The following is a 17,619-nucleotide window of genomic DNA, read 5'->3' on the forward strand; positions in this document are numbered from 1 at the left end:
TGAGCTCTGTTCTTTAGACTGAAAACCTGGCCTATATTCTGCAGCTTTTCTCTTAAAATTTATTAACTTAACTATTTCCTTTAGATCTCCCTACCCTCCCTTATTCCCAATCATCATTTTCCCTTCCTAAATTTCTTGGGATTTTGAAAGGAGGGTGGATCTTGGGGTTAGCTTTCAAACTTGGTAGACATAGTTTCCCTGTAGTCAAATAGGGCTTACCCTTGTTACAAATTATCTCTTAAATCATTGTATCCAACTTTCCTAATCCTATAGGCTACAAAACCTTTTGGGGTGAGTTAGGCAGGTCCTTTCTCAATCTCACATTCCTGTCTCCCTCCCCCACCTGCAGCTTACCTTGTACCCCTCCTTGTACCCAGAGAAATATATGATAATAGTAAGGACGACTATATAAGAGATCAGCTTTCTCATTCCATCATGAAAACACTGGATGAGAAGCATAAGGATCATACAAGCGCTTGCAAAAGCATGCATCAAAAAGCTTTGCAATCTTGTTCAAAGTCATCAAAACCTCAAACTCCTCTCTTTATTCCAAGTATAAAACAAAGGGGCAATTTGGATAAAGAACATTATGGGGAGGATTTACAAAATGTATCCAGAAAAGAATGCATTCAGTAACCTCAGGGGAGTTAAATGCCAAAATTCTATCCCATTCACTTGCTTCAGACACAATGTCACAGATTGAGGTTAAAAAGCAAACAAATCAGTACATTGGCAAAGACTTGATTTTAAAGACTCAACCCACTGAGTTGCCTGATGATAGCAGCTGTTTAGGAAATTCCACATCCACCTTTCTCAACCCCTTAGCTGAAGAATTCTAACCGAAAGCAGGGGGAAGGGAAAGGGAGCAGTTGTTATCCCCAGTAACCAGTGTAACTAATAACAGCAATAATGAAGCTTGATCAGTGATTGAAGACAAAAACCATCTGACTTCAGTCACACAAACTTCAGGGCAAGATAGGGAACATCAGTCAGCTTCTAAGTCAGTAGTCCTACCTGAGGTGTTGAAGGAAACACAATCTAACTACCCCACATTCCCGGATACTACTGATGGGAAAACTTCTGATTTGGACCTTGACAGTTCTCTAAATGTCAGAGTGGATGGTGAATCAGATCAAACTTCCATTTCTGCAGCCCTTAGCAAAGGTCAACATGAAATTTGCACAACTGATAATGACTCTCCAACTCTCGATGACAGAGAGAGCTTACTCTTTAAGCCTGCTTTCTGTTATTCTTCTGATTCTGAACTTAACTTGCCTGATGGTGCTACAGGAAGTTCTGGTTTAGATACAAATGACCATATGTGATACTGGATCAATAATGAGTTTAAAAAAAGTAGATTATTTAAAATTGATCCTTGGTTCCATGTCACCTATGTCAAGCCAGCAAAAGACATGTCCCAACAACAACCACAAGACCCAGTTATTATACAGCACAAAGATAAATTAGCACCAACCAATCAATCAAATAAATCCACAGAAAGTCTACAGCCTATACATAAGACCACTGAATCAGAGCAGCATTCAGAACAATAATCAGAGCATGAATCAGACCCAGAATTAGATCAAGAACCAGTGAACAATCAGATATTACACCAAATTTTACACCCAAATGATTATCCCAATCCCAGCTTCCCTGACTTTCTTCAGTTTCAGATAGAATCCCAACTTTTCCAGGAAGCCTATCCCAATACCTCTTAATCATAATGCCTTCCTTTTCTTAATAATTTCCCGTTTATCCAGTATATAGCTTGTTTGTATATATTTATTTGCTTGTTGTCTCCCCTCACTAGATTGTGAGATCCTTGAGGATAGAGACTGTCTTTTGCCTCTTTTTGAATGGCTAGAGCTTAGCTCAGTGCCTGGCACATAATTGGTACTTAATAAATATTCAGTGACTATCAATCAATCAATCAATAAGAAATATGGAAACTACAAATGGCTTTCTTGTTCTCAATGATATCCTTCTCATGCTTGTGCTGGAATTCAGCAATGAAATGGTTGACTATATGGTTACAAAAGTACTTCTCTCCCAACTGTGTCCCTAAGTATAGACTTCAAAGACTCCATCTTTAATAGTAAAGATTATAGACACTGAAAGAATGACATACAAGGTCAACACATTACTTTCAGTACCAATCTTCTTTCTCAGTCAATAAGCAACAGCAGCAGTTTAATTATTGATGATCTGGTACAGAGATGGTTTCCTTATCTTTGGGGGCCTAAAATTGGGAGTCACTGAACTATGGTGGTGCTGTGACCACAGAGGTCCTAAAAAAGCTACAGTTCTTTTATCTGTGTGGAGGCCAGAAAATATATTTCCTCTGGAGACCTTTTGGTGTCCCTTTTATACAATACTCATGCCTACCCAAATTATCCACTGCCACAAAAGGCCAGTGTTTCCTGTCTGACTGTACAACTGCATCAAAAGCTGTAGGGATGTGGTTCATTGCAATTTGATTCCTTGACTATTCTGTTTTGCTGAGGGTGTTGTGACTTGGACCAGTCTTGTTTCTTTTATTAGCCATAATATGCACTTTTCCCATGATGGAAAATACCTGCCACACATACACCCCTAACAGGAATAAGATCTTAGGGTCAAGATCAAGGCCAACTTTGGGTTCCTTCAATGTTCTTGGTGGGATATAAGAATTATTGTCAATTCTACTGACAATATTGAATTATTGTCTGTTCTAGTTTGTCAATGTCCTTCCTAAAATATGATGGGTGGGCTTGTACATAACCTGGGTAGAGTATAGTGATAAATGGGAATTCTTCAACAGAATGCTTAAGAAAATTAATTAGAAGCTGCCAAATCAAAATGCAGCTAGGGTAAGAATGATTCTTTAATTGTTAAGTCACACACACACACACACACACACACACACACAACCACAAACAAAAAACCACTCAGAAACTAGACTCCAATGACTAATATCCCCAGAGAGCATATAATGCTGCATTAGCATCCCAGAAACATCTAATATGACTTTACAGTGACCCTTCTTTAAAGAAGCATTGACTAATATATTTTTTTATACCAGGAGTCAACATGTATAGGGTGGAAAAGAAATAGGAAGATGCATGAATGCTTTAAATCATCAAGTAATGGTGGGCATTTTTGCTGAATTAAATGAAACCCCTCCCTTTGACAGATGAGGTGAAGTGAATTCCTTAAGGGGAAATTCATCCATATTAGCACAACAGAAAAGGCAATCTAGCTTAAATGAAGAGCAGTTGGACCAAAGGCTGGGGTTCATCACTTAGGCCTTCCTAATTCTGGGGACACAGAACAATTGAGTATGGAGAGAGAGAGACAGAGAGACAGGGAGACAGAGAGACAGACAGAGACAGACAGAGACAGAGACAGAGAGACAGAGACAGAGAGAGACAGAGACAGAGACAGAGAAGTGAGTTTTCCCTGCCTCTAAGGTTTCTCTCTTCTGGGCGTTATCTTGCTACTCTTTCTGAGGAAGCTCACCAGAAAGGTATGTATGGTTCTCTAGAGGCATCTCATGTGTATGCATGTGGCCATGATGTCCACTTCAAAGTCCTGACATGTGTTAGCCCATGATGATTTCATTTCCCAGGCTTGGTAGAAAGCTCTAAGTGTACTTGAACCTTCTGAGAACCCTCCCTTCCTACCTTTCCTATAGGCAGGAATGCAGGGAAGAACTCACAACCTCTGGAAATCAGTGACAAAGCCAAGAGTTGTTTGTTTTGTTTTTTAAACCCTTATTTTCTATCTTAGAATCAATACTGCATATCGGTTCTAAGGCAGCAGAGCAGTAAAGGGTCAGGCAATGCGGGATAAGTGATTTGCTCATGGTCACATAGGTAGAAAGTATCTGCGGTCATATTTGAACCCAGGATGTCCCATCCTTAGGTAGGTAGACACCGAGCTTCCCCCAGAAACAAAAGTTGTTGTTGTTCAGTCTTTTCAGACTTGGCCATCTCTTCGTGACTCCATTTGGGGTTTTCTTGGCAAATATAATGGAGTAGTTTACCATTTCTTTCTGCAGTTCATTTTATAGATGAGGAAACTGCACTCAAGGTCACACACATAGGAAGATCTGAAGCTGGATTTGAACTCAGGTTTTCCTGACTCCAGGCCCAGTGCTCTATCCACTGGGCCACCTAGCAGTTCTCCTGAATCCTGGATTCCTTATTTTTGGTTCTCTATCACCCTGATTCCCCAAAGGAAGGGCATAGGTAAAGAAGTATAAGAAAGCAAATTGCTCTGACACCAGAAAATTTGGACTATGTTTGCTTTTCCTCAGGTCTTGCCATACTGTTTTCCTATAGGAAGGGCTCTCTGATATCCACATTTCAATCAAGGGGAGAAGGAGAAGGACTTGCAGAGCCCAGTGCCTCAGAGCATCATCACTAAGAGCCTATCCTAAGCCTGGTTCTCATTTCTTAGGAAGAATTTTTGAAATTTTCAATTACTCAAAGTCACTGTTTCAAGAGCACAGAATATTCTTATGTTTTGTTGTTACTGCTATTGTTTTAAAAGAAAGGGTAAGATTAGAATGTTAGACTATATTCAGAGATCTGAAATACTATTGAATTCAAAGGCTTCTTTGCATGCTATACAGCTGACTGTCATACATTATTCACACTAAAAGTTGATGACTCATTATACATTATGCATAAAGAAGGATTATCGCTCAACATAAGCCTATGAGTACATCCTTGCCATACTCTCATTAAATAAATAGACAGCTTAAATAAGCTCCCTGAATATATTTTCAAACTTCAGTAATAGAAGGCTTTCTCCCAGGGAGACTTTTATTACCAAACTTTGAAAATATATATTCATATACAGTTTTTAAAAAACAGGTTTTTAAATGTAATTGGGGATTGAGAATGATGAGACAAAGTACTATAATAAAATCAAAATATATGCAACATCAAATGCAAATCAAAGAAGAAAATTCCATTTTTTCACCATGGCTTCTATTCATTCTCATAAAGTTATGTACTTAAGAAAAAGTCCTCCCAAGTGACACTCCATCTCATTTTTATTTACTGTCCCCCATGCCTGGAATCCTCTCCCTCCTGTCTTTGCCTCCTAACTTCTTTGGTTTCCTTCAAGTTCCCATTAAAATCCCACCTTCTCCAAGAGACCTTTACCAAGGCCCTCTTAATGCTAGTGCTTTCCCTCTAAAACAGGGGTCAGCAATGTATGGCTCTCGAGCCATATCTGGCTGGCTCTTTTGAGGGCCAGATATGGCTCTTTCTGCAGGAGCCATAAAGTCAATCTTTTTTCAGGCGCTGTTACAGGAGCGCACTGTGAGCACTGTACGGCTCTCACGAAATTACATTTTAAAAAATGTGGCGTTTATAGCTCTCACAGCCAAAAAGGTTGCTGACCCCTGCTCTAAAACATCCTCCAATTTTCCCTTCCATTCCTTATTTATATGTAGTTGTCACATATTGTCTGCTCCATTAGAAAGTAAGCTCCTTGAGGGTAGGCACTTAGCACAGTGATTGGCAGAGAATAGACACTAAATAGATGCTTTTTTTTTTTTTAACTTATCTATCTCTGTCTGTCTACTGACCTACTTCCCTACTTATCTGTCTACCTACTATCCATAGGAAACATATAACAACCAAGAAATTCCAGCTAGTAGATGGAAAGGATTAGAAGTAAAAGGTCAAGTGTCTTCCAGGCAAATCTTACCTCCTCCTCCTTGAGCTTTTGTTTTCTCTTCTCTTCAACAGCTGCCCTCTTCTGGTCTTCCCTCTGCTTCTGTTCCTCCAACTTTTTCCATCGTTCTTCAATTTGCCTTTCATACTGGAGTTTAGCTCTTTTTTCTTTCTCCAGGATCTGTTGTTCTCTGGCAGCTTAGGAAAAACAACACCAACAACAACAACAACAACAAAAAAAAGGGCAATTTGCTATTGTACTCATAATAAAATGTAAAAGTAACCAACACACCCTCAGATCTCACTAGAATTCTAACTAGGGCAAAGACAAACAACATGTGTATAATGTGGTCCACAGCACTGAATCAGAATACTAGAATTTTAGAGGAGAAAAGTGTTGATATTTTCATAATTCAGCAAGTAAAAGGCTCACTTTCTTCCTAACTTGCTTATTATGATTCTATGTTCCATTTTACTTTGTTGTTTTTCAGTTGCATTCGACTCTTTGTGACCCTGTGGACCATACTGTCCATGGGGTTCTCTTGGTAAAGATACCAGAGTGATTTTTCCATTTCCTTCTCCAGTTTTTACTGTATTACTTTACTTCCTTATGCCCTTCCTTCCCTGATTCACTTTTTCTGATCATCCCCTGTCCTCATCAAGGAAAAATGTTGACATTTATGTAGGTCACTGATGGCGATCCTTTTTAGAGACCAAGTGCCCGGACTGTACTTTCATAACTGTGTGTGAACCATCCCTTTAACCCAGACAGGGGAAGAAGGAAGCCCTCCCATTGGGCTGCTGGGCAGAGGGGTGAGTGATGTGAAAGAATGTCCTCAGGTGTAGTGGTGAGGGGAAAGGGAGAAGTCCCCTCTGACACACATAATATAGGTTTGCCAAGAGGGATGTAGGTGATCCCCATAGCTAAATTAGGGCTATAAAATGGAAAGTGAAGAGGGGAGAAAAGAGCAAAAGAAAGAGTTTTACAGATGAGAAGCGAAGGCCTAGCAAGGTTAAAAGATATGTTTAGGCCAGTGATGAGCAAACTTTTTAAAGAAGGGGCCAAAGGAAAGGAAATGCTCATCTGTCAGTCTGTTTTTAAAGCAACTCTTTCAAAGTTTCATTGTATTGTATCCTACTCATTGTATTCATCAGATTAGGAATAATGTTGCAGGGCCAGATAGAACATTTCAGAGGGCCGCATCTGGCCTGTGGGCCGTAGTTTGCCCATCACTGGTTTGGGATCATACTGGTAGCAGAGCAAAACCTTGTGGCCTATTAGGATACTAGCACTAGTTGTGTTGCATTTTTGTACCTATAGGCCTCATAGTGGTAACTGCTCCCTGGGAGATTAAAAGTCCTTTTACCTCTATCTAGCCTCATTTATTTGAGTTTGCCTCTTAGAGTAGTGTGGCTATACTTTGAACTTCATCGCCATCAAAAACTCCTTAACCTCAATCTTTCCTGATCATAATCCCATAGACTCTCAAATCCAAACTTCTCCTTTCATATGATGTTGCCTCTGTTTCCCCAGAATATAAATGGTCTAACTGTGGTTTAAGGAACTTTGATATCATCCTTACTGATTTTTGGAGGTAGAAGGATCCACCTTCTCTTTATTTCCATACATGTTACATAAGGAAACATCCACATTGATGTACTCTTCTCCCTTCTGTATATAACTACTTTCCTTCCTGAACTATGAGACTCTTAATTCTTACTATCCTCCATGTACAACAGAAACTTGAAGACCTAGATCAGTGGTTCCCAAACTTTTTTGGCCTACCACCCCCTTCCAGAAAAAATATTACTTAGCGCCCCTGGAAATTATGAAACTATTTATTGAACTCAGAGTAGAATGCAATACAAAAAAAAGTGTGGCCATCACCTCACCCCTGGATCACTGCAGCACCCACCAGGGGGTGATAGAGCCCACTTTGGGAATCACTGACCTAGATCATCCCCCCTCTCTCTTCCACCCCACTGGTCAAGTCATTTGCCTAACCCTTTCTTCTGTCTTAGAACAGATTCTGTTCTAAGACAGAAGATAAATGGTTATTGTTTGTTTGTTTGTTTTTGTCTCCTGGCCCATAGCAATTCATCTCTAGGATCACCTTAAGGCTTTTCCTGATCATTTCAACTTCTATCTAGGCTCACTCTCTCTTCTCCATCCAACCTAAATAGCCAAATACAACTTACCAAGAGATTTCTCTCTTTCTTGTCTTCTTTCCTTGGCTAATCTTTGTCTCTCATTGGTCTTCAAAAATCCATCCATACCTATAAGACATAATGCAATTAGAGAAAATAAGAAACAATCTGAAAAAGGGTCATTTCACAGGACTCAGGATCAGCAAAATTTGGAATGACAAATAAGAAAACAAACAAACAAATAAATAGGGCATCTAGGTATCATAGTAGATAGAGCACCAGGCCTGGAGTTGGGAGGTCAGTCCTGGGTAGAAATCTGGTCTCAAAAACTTCCTAGCTATGGGATCCTGGGCAAGTTGCTTAACCCCAATTGCTTAGCCCTTACCATTCTTCTGTCTTAGAACTGATACTAAGACAGAAGGCAAGATACCACCCCTCCAAAAAAGAACAACCCTACTCAAACACCAACTTCACCTCATATTTCAGTTGACACACAAATAGAGAATCTTTAAATCATTATATGACTATTACTTTTTTTGTAAAGCTACTCATGGTATCAAGATAAAAGTTTTTTTTTAAACAGGGGATGAAGAAATTCTAAAACAAAAATCACTACAAGGGAGTAAAAATTAGGACAGGAGTCCAGGAAATGAGAGGTATTTTATACTCGGTGTGTAAAGGAAGAGAAAAGAAATACATCTCATGTGTCACAACAAAAGAAGCTTCAGGGAAACTCTGGAGACCTATATCTACTCATAAGAAAGCTCAAGAAGCCTTTCACATTTCTAAAACATTAGATGTTATGGAAAGTAGCTTCAATAGCCTTTATGATACTATAAAGAGCTCTGGAGATTACTGAACAATTTTACATCCAATATAAATCAGCTCTTATAGGTTTTATCCTATTTAATTTCTTATGCCGATTCATGATATATCAAAACTACCATGGAGAAAATTGTGAAGTGGCAGAGATACCTCTACTTCTCTTTCTGAACTCTACAATCCAGCTCAATTATCATTCTTTCTGAGCCTTATATAAAGCATTCCATTTTACATCTCTCCAAATCTTTGAGCTAGTCATCCTTCATTTCTGGCATCAACTTCCTTCCCCCCTTGATCTCATAAAATGCCTCTCTTCCTTCAAGATGAAAGTCTGGTGCTGCCTTCTCCACAAAGCTGTTCAGAATCCCTCCAATACTAGCAATATTCCCCCCAACTCCAACTACCTTCTACTTAACTATCTCGTATATATTTTGTTTTTATTCTTATAATAGGGATTGGACTGGAAAACATCTCATGGACCGTGTGTCTTGACTGCTTCTAGATGCCCAGGTGTGGCTGGCTTGGTACAGAAGAACTTGGGTGTTTGGAGATGATTAAACAATCTTCTTATTCATCTCTTGGTCCTGTGATGCCAACAAAGATGTCTGCATCAAGGATTATCCAACTAAGACAGGATGAGTCCCTGACACAGTGGACCTTTAAAGGAGTAATTTCACCCTTGAGCATTTCTTCTCTTACCTTGTCTGACAATCATGTCATGCTCCTTTTAAGTTTCTTTCTGTGAGGGGTGGAGAAGAGGCTGAACATAGAATTTGTCTGGGCAGCACAGAGTTGAGGTAAAGGGAAATTCACTACTTTAGTTTTCACTCACACAATTTTCACCACCTGGAATGTCCTCCTATTTCTTCTCTATCAAAATCTTATCCATTCTTCAAGGTCCAGCTGAAACCATGCTTCCTCCATGAATAATTCCTTGGCTTACCAGAACTAACTTTTTATCCTTCATCAGCCTTATTAATTTTGTGTGTGGGTTTTCCCATTATATATCAACCAACAAACACTTATTAAACCTGATATGTAACACGATGAGGCAGCTGGGTGGTACAGTGAATAGAACACTCAACCTAGAATCAGGAAGACTCATCTTCCTAAGTTCAAATTTGGCCCCAGACACTCCCTAGCTGTGTGATTCTGGGCAAGTCAATTAATCCTGTTTGCCTCAATTCCTCATCTGTAGTGAGCTAGAAAAGGAAATAGACCAACCACTCCAGTATCTTTGCCAAGAAAACCCCAAATAGAGTCATTTAGAATTGGACACACCTGAAAACCGGTGAACAAAAGCAGAAGAGCTAAAAAAAGCTTTGGTTCAGAACCAGGCTCTAAAAAGGGGGGGGGGGGGGAGGGGGAGAGAGGGGACAGCTGGATGGCTCAGTAGATTGAGAACCAGGCCTAGAGATGAGAGGTCCTGAGTTCAAATCTGACTCAGACATGTCCTAGCTGTATGACCCTGGGCAAGTCACTTAACCCCTATTGCTTCGCTCTTCTGCCTTGGAATCAATACACAATATTAATAACAAGATGAAAGGTAAGGTTTTTTTTTTAAACCCTTGTACTTCAGTGTATTGTCTCATAGGTGGAAGATTGGTAAGGGTGGGCAATGGGAGTCAAGTGACTTGCCCAGGGTCACACAGCTGGGAAGTGGCTGAGGCCGGGTTTGAACCTAGGACCTCCTGTCTCTAGGCCTGACTCTCACTCCACTGAGCTACCCAGCTGCCCCCTGAAAGGTAAGGTTTTAAAAATGGTTTTTTAATAAAATTTTTTAAAGGGCAAAGGGTTGGGGTGGTAGGTAGTTTGGACACAAGTCACAAAGGCCTAGAATATAGAATATGGACTCAGAGGATTTAGTTGGAATCTACTCTGAGCAACCTTGAGCAAATCATTTAACCCTTGCTGGCCCCAGTTTTCTCATCTGTAAAATGAGATATTTGTACTCAATGATTTTTTATTTTTAAATTTTACTTTTTAGAAAAAAATTTTCCATGGTTACATGATTCATGCTCTTACTCTCCTTTTCACCCCTCAAAACCCCACCTCCAAGCCAATGCACATTTCCACTGGTTTCTTCATGTGTCATCGATCAAGATTTATTTTCATATTATTGATAATTGCACTAGGGTGGTCATTTAGAGTCTACCTCCCAAATCATGTCTGCATCAATGCATGTGTTCAAGCAGTTGTTTTTCTTCTGTGTTTCCACTCCTGTAGTTCTTCCTCTAAATGTGGGTAGTGTTCTTTTCCATAAGTCCCTCAGAATTGTCCTGGGTCATTGAATGCTGCTAGCACAGAAGTCCATTACATTCGATTTTACCACAGTGTATCAGTCTCTGTGTATAATATTCTTCTGAATCTTGAAAGACTATGGCCCTCATGCTGTTTGTGGTGGCAAAAAATTGGAAAATGAGGGGATGCCCTCAATTGGGGAATGGCTGAACAGATTGTGGTATCTGATGGTGATGGAATACTATTATGCTGAAAGGAATAATGAACTGGAGGTATTCCATGTGAACTGGAAGAACCTCCAGATGCAGAGCAAAAGGAACAGAACCAGGAGAACTTTGTACACAGAGACACAATTGAATGTAATGGACTTTTCTACTAGCAGCAATGCAATGACCCAGGACAATTCTGAGGGACTTATGAGAAAGAACTCTCTTCACTTCCAGAGAAAGAACTGTGGAAGCAGAAACACAGAAGGAAAATATATGATCAATTACATGGTTTGATGGGAATATGATTAGCATTTTGATGTTAAAGAATCACTCTACTGCAAATATGAATAACATGGAAATAGCCTTTGAACAATGATACATGTATAACTGGGCAGAACTGCTTGTCAACTACAGGAAGGGGGGGCAAGGGAAGGGGGGATAATGAATAATGGAACCAAGGAAAATATTCTAAATAAAAAAAATTTTTTAAAGGCTATGGTCCAATAATAAACTGGAGGAATTCCATGTGAACTGGAAAGACCTCCAGGAACTGATGCAGAGTGAAAGGACCAGAGCCCAGAAGAACATTGTACACAGAGACTGATATACTGTGGTAAAATCGAATATAATGGACTTCTGTACCAGCAGAAAGCAATGACACAGGACAATTCTGAGGGATTTATGGTAAAGATGCTACCCACATTCAGAGGAAGGACTGCAGGAGAGGAAACATATAAGAAAAGCAACTGCTTGAACGTATGGGTCGGGGTGGACATGATTGGGGANAAAAAAAAAGGCTATGGTCGTCCTGGCCATGTGACCTTGAGCATGTAAGGGTCAGTATGTGACTCCAGTTTCCCCATCTGTAAAATGGGGTTTGAAATAAAAGATCTCTAAGGCCCCTGACATCTCTAAATTTTATGGTACTACTATGAATACTGTGTTGCAACTTCTATCAAGGTGAGACTGTCATGGAATACAATATCCAAAAAGGTAAATGAGAAACACTTACAACCAAGAATAACGCCCTAAAGGACTAAGTATAAGACTGCACAGAAAAAAAATGGACCTTAAACACCACAGAAGACTTTCACACATTCAGGATAAAAAGACCACAACTGAGTAGAAAACCCAAAGTTTTAAATATAAAAATGAGGAAACCATTTGAGGAAATGGAAAGGACTAAATGACCATGAAGTATTGTTGTTCAGTCACATCTGACTCTTCATAACCCCAAGTAGGGTTTTCTTGGCAGAGATCCTGGAGTGGTTTGCCATTTCCTTTTCAGCTGACTTTACAGATGTGGAAATTGAAGCCAACAGAATTAAGTGACTTGCCCAGGGTCACATAGCTTGTATACATCAGCATCAGGGGTCAGATTTAAACTCAGAAAGATGAATTTTTCTGAAGATAGGCCTGACATTCAATCCACTGTGCCACTTAGCTGACAATGAAGTGGTTATTTTCTAATAAAGGAAAAAAGACAAGTGTCCCCCTTCAGAATTCCACTGTCCCCAAGGGTCACAGAGGGAGTTAAGGAACATACAAATGGGAAACAATGGTCTCTATATTATTGTGTCTGTGGGCATACAGATATGTGAAGGGAGGTGGGTAAAGAGCTGAGCTTTTCTTAGGAATTCCCTAGGGCTGGGTTCTTTGCTCTGAGATGCCCCTAACTGTCCTGGATAGATCTACCTTATCTGTCACAGCACAATCTTCCCTTTGATCCTAAAAGACATGAAGGTTCTGTTATGTTTGCTCTAATCTTAGCATCCCTGACTTCAGAATCCCAGAATTCTCACTTTCTGAAATAGCTTTTTCCTGTTATGCAAATTGCTTAGAGGTAATCTAGTCCCTGTACAATAGCTTTGATTAATTCAAGAAGTTGCTCTTAGTTCTGATGGCTGGATTCAATCAAAAACTGTTTTCAATCTAATCATGGCACCAGAGCCAAACTGTATAAAGATCATTAAGACACAGGGTGCTTCTGCCTTCATGGCTCATATAACCCACAGCAGCAGGCATATACCACAATAACTACAAGGCAGAATAGATTCGAATAAGAGCATATGAGAACAAAGTGGTATTTGAGATCAGAAGGAGAAAGGTTATTTTTTAAAAAGGAGATAGTAGACTCTCCTTGGGGCCCTTTATAATTCATTTAGCCCCCATCACATATCTAGCAATGCCATAAATATACAAGACATTCAAAAGTATCTGATTTTTTTTAAAAAGCTGTATTCTAAAAGATGCTGCTTTTATACAAATGTTTTTTTTCTGCCCTTCTAATGTATATAAACATGTTCATGTTTAATTTTCTGATTCATAATAAAAAATTAAGCTGTTTTTCAAGCAATTTTTGATATGATAAAATTTAAAGTAAAAACTGAAATAAATTTGATATAATAAAATTTCACCTTTTTCTATCAGTTCATCCCATTTGGGGCACGCACAAGGTTTTCTTCACACAGCTGCTATTATTCTGAGTCCATTCTTTGTCTCCTGACATCATACCTTTTCCCAGTGCCATTAGCAATGGAGAAACAATAAAGACTAGGAAAATAACCTAATGCAAAGCAATCAAAGATGATTTGATTGGGTTGTTTTTGTTTGTCTGGTTTTTTTAAAAGAGTCATTGGAAGGACTCAAGAGGTAGAATTCACAGACAATGAAACATTATTCAAGCAAAGCATCTTATATGTTGTTCAAGAAGACTTGGTCACAAGTACTAGCCTCTTCTGAGACACACAGAGAGCAAAGGTTTATCATGCCACAGTGGAAAGAGTATTGATTTTAGAACCAAACGACTGTTTCAGTCCCTGCCTGCCTCCATTATGGTCCAGTGAATATAACATAAGACCAATTTACCATTAGGAAGATCTGAGTGTGAATCCTTTCTCTGATACTAAGTGTTTGACCATAGGAAATCACTTAACCTTTTGGAACTTGAGTTTTGCAAATGTGATAATATATATGTAAAGCAATTTAAAACCATAAAACACTATGTAAATGTTAGTTATGATTACTGTTATTATTGCTATTTTGTTATTAGACTCATGTGAGATAATATGCATGTAGCCAGTCATTGGAAAGTACTCAGAGCTTCCAGCATACCCTCAGTTTGAGCCCTTGGGAACTTTGCTGTTCAACCCCTGGGGCTAGGGCTACCCTAGGAAAGATAAATCTTCCCCTTAGACTAGATAGAGGAGAAGAGCAGATATCTTTGAGAAGATCAAAATTCAAAGATAGGGATGAAGGGCCTACTTGTTCAAAAATATTTATATCTGTGCTTTTCGTGGTGGTAAAGAATTGGAAACTGAAGGGATGTCCATCAATTGAGGAATGGCTGAAAAAATCGTGGTATATGATGGTGATGAAATACTATTGCACCATAAGAAATGAAGAACAAGGAGATCATACAAAAAAAAAACCTGGAAAGACTTCTATGAAGTGCTGAAGAGTTTATGAGCCGAACCAGAACACTGTACACACTTAACATTAGTAATGTAAGATTACCAACTGTGAATGACAACTATTATTAGAAATGAAGGGATCCAGGACAAAGCCAAGGGACTTATGATGAAAAAGGCTATCTATCCATCACCACAGAAGAAAATAATGGAGTCTGGATACAGATTGAAACATACCATTCTTCACTTTTTTTTCCTCCATGTATTTTTCCCTAATGTAAGTGATATATGTTTTCTTTCAAAACATGACGAACATGGAAATATATGTTTACATAATAACACATGTAAAATCTATATCACATTTTCTGCCTTCTTGAGCAGGGGTGAAGAATGGGAAGGAGAGGGAGAATATGGATGGATAAGATGTCAGAAAATGATTAATGAAAACTGTAATTACCTATAATATGGAAAAAGAATGTAATTTTTTAAAAAATTAAAGAAATAAGCAAAGTGTTTAGGGAGAGTGCATTTATCCATTCCAAAACTTATTTCTGTTTCTTCAAAACCCATTTTGCATTCTCTGAATGTGGGTAGCATTCTTTTCCATAAATCCCTCAGAATTGTCCTGTGTCATTGCATTGCTGCCAGTACAGAAGTCCATTACATTTGTTTTTACCACAGTGTATCGGTCTCTGTATATAATGTTCTCCTCATTCTGCTCCTTTCACTCTGCATCAATTCCTCAAGGTCTTTCCAGTTCACATGGAATTTCTCCAGTTTATTATTCCTTTGAGCACAATCGCATTTCTAACTCTAACCTAAATTTCTTTCTACCTAGTCTAAAAGCCAGTATTTAAGATGAAAAATGTGGTTATTAATCTTCTAAGGCAGTGATGGGCAAAGTACAGCCATGGGCCAGATGTGGCCCCCTGAAATGTTCTATCCAGCCCTGTGACATTATTCCTAATCTGACGAATACAATGAGTAGGATACAATACAATGAAACTTCGAAAGAGTTGCCTTAGAAACAGACTGAGAGATGAACATTTCCTTTCCTTTGGCCCCCTCTTTAAAAAGTTTGCCCTATTAATAAATGTTTTAAAAAAAAAAGTTTGCCCATCACTGTTCTAAGGTATTACTACTATTCAGTATTTTCATTTGCTCAAAGGCAGCTGAGAGGAAGGCTAGAACACACAGAGGAAGGTAAATAGGTAAGGTAAGTAGATGGATGGAGGTGGGGAGAGAGAGAGGGATGGGGTGAATAGAAGGATGGTTAGACATGCAGATTAGGGAGATGGGTGGATGGATGGAGAGAGAGAGAGAGAGAGAGAGAGAGAGAGAGAGAGAGAGAGAGAGAGAGAGAGAAGTAAAAAGTATTTATTAAGTGTTTACTAGGTACCGAATTCTATGCTAACTGGAAAAGAAGTTAAAATAAGATGGTACCTGCTCTCAAGCAGCTTACATTCTAGTGGAAACAGCTATCATATAGAAGGATCTTGGAAAGTAGAAGGAGGGATGGGGATTGATGTGTGTAGAGACATAGTGAGAAGTCTGGCAAGAAGTGGAAAGGAAGCCTAGGCTCTGGCAAGATTAGGCCATCTGGGATTACCAGTCAAGAGCTCAAGAGAAACTAGAGACTTTGATACTTATTATTCTACGTCCCCCCCAAGGCAGGGAAAATGAATCTGGACCACATCTAGACACAAAATGAGCTCATCAAGTCCTTTGAAGAGAGAAGCCTTTGAGAGGAGCAAGACTAAAGACTGGAGTTGCTTCTCTGGAAAGCCATAACTGCAGGAAATATCCCTCCTTAAGGTTCTGTTCTTATTTGGGGTTTAAGAAAAGATTTATATCTGTTTATCTCTCCAGAATAGAGGTCAGTGACTGGAAAGAGTCAGGCATAAAAGGGAAGAGCTGAGAAAGAACAATCCTGCCCATTTATGGGTGAAGGGCCAAAGAGAGAAGGTTAGCTAGTGATACTTTTCAGCCAAACAGTTCCTACATCCCAATCTCTATTAGGTAAAATGCATTGCAAGTTTCAAAAAGCTATGTAAATTTTACTGTTATCCTAAACAATATCCATAAAACTGACCTAGCACTACTTTTCCCTTTCCCATCTCAAAAGATTAAATGAGACATCTATGAAAGTGCTTGGTAAGCCTAGAGACCTCTGATCAATGCAATGACCAACCACAATTGCAGAAAACCCAGGATGAAGCATGTCACCAATCTCCTGACAAAGAGGTGACAGACTCAAAATGAAGAATGAGACATATTTTTGGACATGGTCAATGTGGGAGTTTGCCATGCATGACTGTGCATATTTTTATAAGGATTTTTTTTTCTTTTCTCTTCAATGTGGGAATGGGGGTGGAAGGGTGAGAAGGATTCGTAAATTTTAAAAATGCTCTGTAAAGTATAAAGTACTATGCAAATAGCAGATTGTTATTGTCACTTTCATCTGAAAATATAAACCAAAGTGCAATTATTGGGGTGGAGGAAGATGGATTGCACCCACCCTTGGCTTTTAAGTCCAAGAAAAACCAACAGATAAAGCTAATGAAGCTTTTTGAGCAGCCAGAAGGGGCTTCTGGGAGAGAGCCATTCTAGCAGTCAAGGAGCAGACTGTACCACTATAGACTGACCTTGAATTTGGTCTGGAAGATGACCCACTCTGCCTGTTGTTATGTTCCCAAAGAACAAGCTGGTTATTGGGTTCTACAAGATTCCTTTGGCAAAAGGTCCTTTAAATCCCAAATGCACCAGGAACAAAGGGTGGACATGGGGGTAATGTAACTGCTTTTGTAAAAAAGAGGGTGGTTGGGAGCAGCTAGGTGGCTCAGTGGATTGAGAGCCAGATCTAGAGATGAGAGATCCTGGCCTCAGATACCTCCCAGCTATATGAGCCTGGGCAAGTCACTTAACCTTCATTGCCCAGCCCTTACCACTTTTCTACCTTGGAACCAATACATAGTATTAATTCCAAGATGGAAGGTAAGGGTTTAAGAGAAAAAGGGGTGGAGAGTAAGGATGGCAAGATAGTGTCAAAGTTGTCTCATAGCAACCTGTTAACAGTCTGATCAGTTCCAGGGATGCTCTCCTAATGTAAGAGCCTCCCTT

The 17,619-nt window shown here is 39.3% G+C and overlaps 1 protein-coding gene across 1 annotated transcript in view; it reads right to left on the reverse strand.

Annotated features, from left to right (window-relative positions):
* Positions 1–17,619, reverse strand: part of MAP7D2 (MAP7 domain containing 2) — a 183,194-nt gene that overhangs the window by 73,654 nt on the left and 91,921 nt on the right. Inside the window, exons 2-3 of the mRNA XM_044666814.1 lie at positions 7,869–7,946; positions 5,704–5,867 (exon numbers count right to left, since the gene is read on the reverse strand). Coding sequence (XP_044522749.1) covers positions 5,704–5,867; positions 7,869–7,946 — 242 coding nt within the window. The remainder of the gene's footprint in view (positions 1–5,703; positions 5,868–7,868; positions 7,947–17,619) is intronic.

This window comes from Gracilinanus agilis, chromosome 3 (genome assembly GCF_016433145.1).
Source record: "Gracilinanus agilis isolate LMUSP501 chromosome 3, AgileGrace, whole genome shotgun sequence".
Classification (NCBI taxonomy): domain Eukaryota; kingdom Metazoa; phylum Chordata; class Mammalia; order Didelphimorphia; family Didelphidae; genus Gracilinanus; species Gracilinanus agilis.